This window comes from Octopus bimaculoides, chromosome 11 (assembly GCF_001194135.2).
Source record: "Octopus bimaculoides isolate UCB-OBI-ISO-001 chromosome 11, ASM119413v2, whole genome shotgun sequence".
Classification (NCBI taxonomy): Eukaryota; Metazoa; Mollusca; class Cephalopoda; order Octopoda; family Octopodidae; genus Octopus; species Octopus bimaculoides.
This window is the reverse complement of record NC_068991.1, coordinates 80,487,422-80,489,877: the sequence shown is the minus strand read 5'-3', so window position 1 is coordinate 80,489,877 and position 2,456 is coordinate 80,487,422. Positions and strand designations below refer to the sequence as shown.

The 2,456-nt window shown below is 34.3% G+C and overlaps 1 protein-coding gene across 1 annotated transcript in view; it reads left to right on the top strand.

Annotated features, from left to right (window-relative positions):
• Positions 1 to 2,126, top strand: part of LOC106878519 (pancreatic triacylglycerol lipase) — a 20,812-nt gene extending 18,686 nt beyond the window's left edge. Inside the window, exon 9 of the mRNA XM_014927747.2 lies at positions 1,911 to 2,126. Coding sequence (XP_014783233.1) covers positions 1,911 to 1,989 — 79 coding nt within the window. The 3' untranslated portion in view covers positions 1,990 to 2,126. The remainder of the gene's footprint in view (positions 1 to 1,910) is intronic.
• Positions 2,127 to 2,456: the final 330 nt, after the last annotated feature.

The following is a 2,456-nucleotide window of genomic DNA, read 5'->3' as shown; positions in this document are numbered from 1 at the left end:
CATATACATACATACACACACATATATATACATATATATGTGTATATGTATATATGATATATATATATATGTTTATATATGATATATGTATACATACATATATATATTACACACACACACACACACACACACACACATATATATATCATATGCATGTATATAATTGCTACTATACATAATCGACTCTAGAAGGATGAAATGCAAAGTGGGCTTCAGCAGGATCTGAACTCAGAATGTAACGATCAACAATTATATACTGTTGTAAGGTATTTTGATGGTCGCTTCCGTAAGAAATCGTGTTTCTAAGATAGGCACAAATAATGAAGTTTGTGGGATGAGATTAGAGAATGAAATCGACCCCAGTACTCGACTGGTACTTTATTTTATCAATCCCACAAGCATGAAAGGCAAAGATTGCTTTGGAAGGATTTAAACGTAGAACGTAAAGAACCGAAAGAAATACAATGATTCTGCCCACACACTGCCCTAATAATAATAATAATAATAATAATAATAATACTAATAATAATAAATAATAACAATAATAATAATAATAATAATAATAATAATAATAATAATAATAATAATAACAATAATAATAGTGATGATGAGGATCAGAAGCACTTATATTTGTGGCACAAGAACAAGCGTTAAGGACGAACTATGTGAAGTGCAGAATTTACAACACTACCAAGAGCGACAAATGCAGAATGTGTAGCGAGAGAGGTGAAACCATATGGCGCATTGTTAGTGAATGCCCGAAATTGATAAAATGCGAATACAAAAGACATCATGACAATGTGGAAAGGACGATCCATTGGGGTCTCTGGAAATCATGGCCTACAAAGAGCAAAGACTTGGTATGACCAAATTCCAGAAGGAGTTATTGAGAATGAGGATTGCAAAATCCTGTAGAACGTAATGATTCAGGGTAATCGTCAGATCAGATATCGGAAACTTGACATTATTGCGGTGAACAAAAAAGAAAAAAAAAACTTGCATGATAATCGACATTGCATGTCCCGGGGACAGCAAGGTCAAAGAGAAAGAAGAAGAAAAATTGAACATCCATGACGATTTGAAGTGAGAAATCGCAGGTTGTGGGCAATGAAGTGAGTGGACGTGACACGTGTAGTGATTGGTGCGTTTGGAAATATCAGCACTCAACTACCAGCATGGCTCAGAAAAGATTGGCGCAAATGTAAAGATAGAACACCTACAAAAATCATCATTGCTTGGAACTGCAAGAGTTCTCCATAGGGTTCTTGAAGCATGATCAGTAAACAAGTGTCACCTTAGTCTGCTGGGTGTGAACAGCTGACACTTTCCATCATATCCAGCAAAATAAGCTGAGTTTTCATCAAATAATAATAATAATAATAATAATAATAATAATAATAATAATAATAATAATAATACGAATGTGGAACCTAAAATGGAAACAATTCCTATTATAGTAGGCGCATTGGGTATGGTAAAAACATTCAGATAAATACATAACAGAAACACCAGGGTTTACAAGTATATATAACATACAAAAAATAACACTACTAGGCAGCGCACACATCCTAGATAAAACAAATACTTTCAATGCCAAGGTATGGCTCGATCTAAGACTATAGAAAATGATACCGGCCAAAATTTCCTACAGTGGAGTCGAATCCGGGTCCTTGTGGTTGCGAAGGAAGTTTCTTAACCATTTGATAATATTGTGAATATGGTTCTATCTAGATATATTATAACAAAAAGCAAAAAAATGGTGAGGTCATTATACATTGTTAGCTAAATATTCTTATTTCTGTGAGGAATTTGACAACCATTAACGCCAAGAATTTTCGCGGCCTAATTGTACTTTTCAAAAATAATAATCATTATGGATATTTCATATACGTTTTATATATTTATTCCAGCTCAATATTTTGTGTAAGTGGTACAACGATAACATCGAGAAAGAGCAGAAGATATCAAGTCTCTACCAAATGCCCTTGAAGAATTCTTCTGCAAGAAACGATCTTTCATAGAAACATACAGAAGAAGAAGGAGAGAAAACGAAAATACAAAAAGATCTCACGCGTTTCAAGCTGGAAATAAAAAATAATAATAAACTGGAATAAAAATTCTGAAAAAAAAAAGTCTTTTTTGTATTATCTGAACATCTGTTGCTCTGTTTTATAAGATTGTGGCTGTGTTTACATTTGGTGTTCGTAAAAACGTGTGGCTTAGTGGTTAGGGAGTGGGTGTTGGATTTATGATCGTAAGATTGTGGTCTCGATTCCTGAACCGGACAATGTTTGTGTTCTTGAGGAAAACACTTCATTTCATGTTGCCTCAAGCGTTCAGCTGGCAAAAATGAGTAATCCTACAATGACCAGCGTCCCGCCCAGAGGGTGATATGAACGTCACACAAACTAGAAAACCGACTCTTATGAGACGGTATGACTCACAAAGGAGATTCA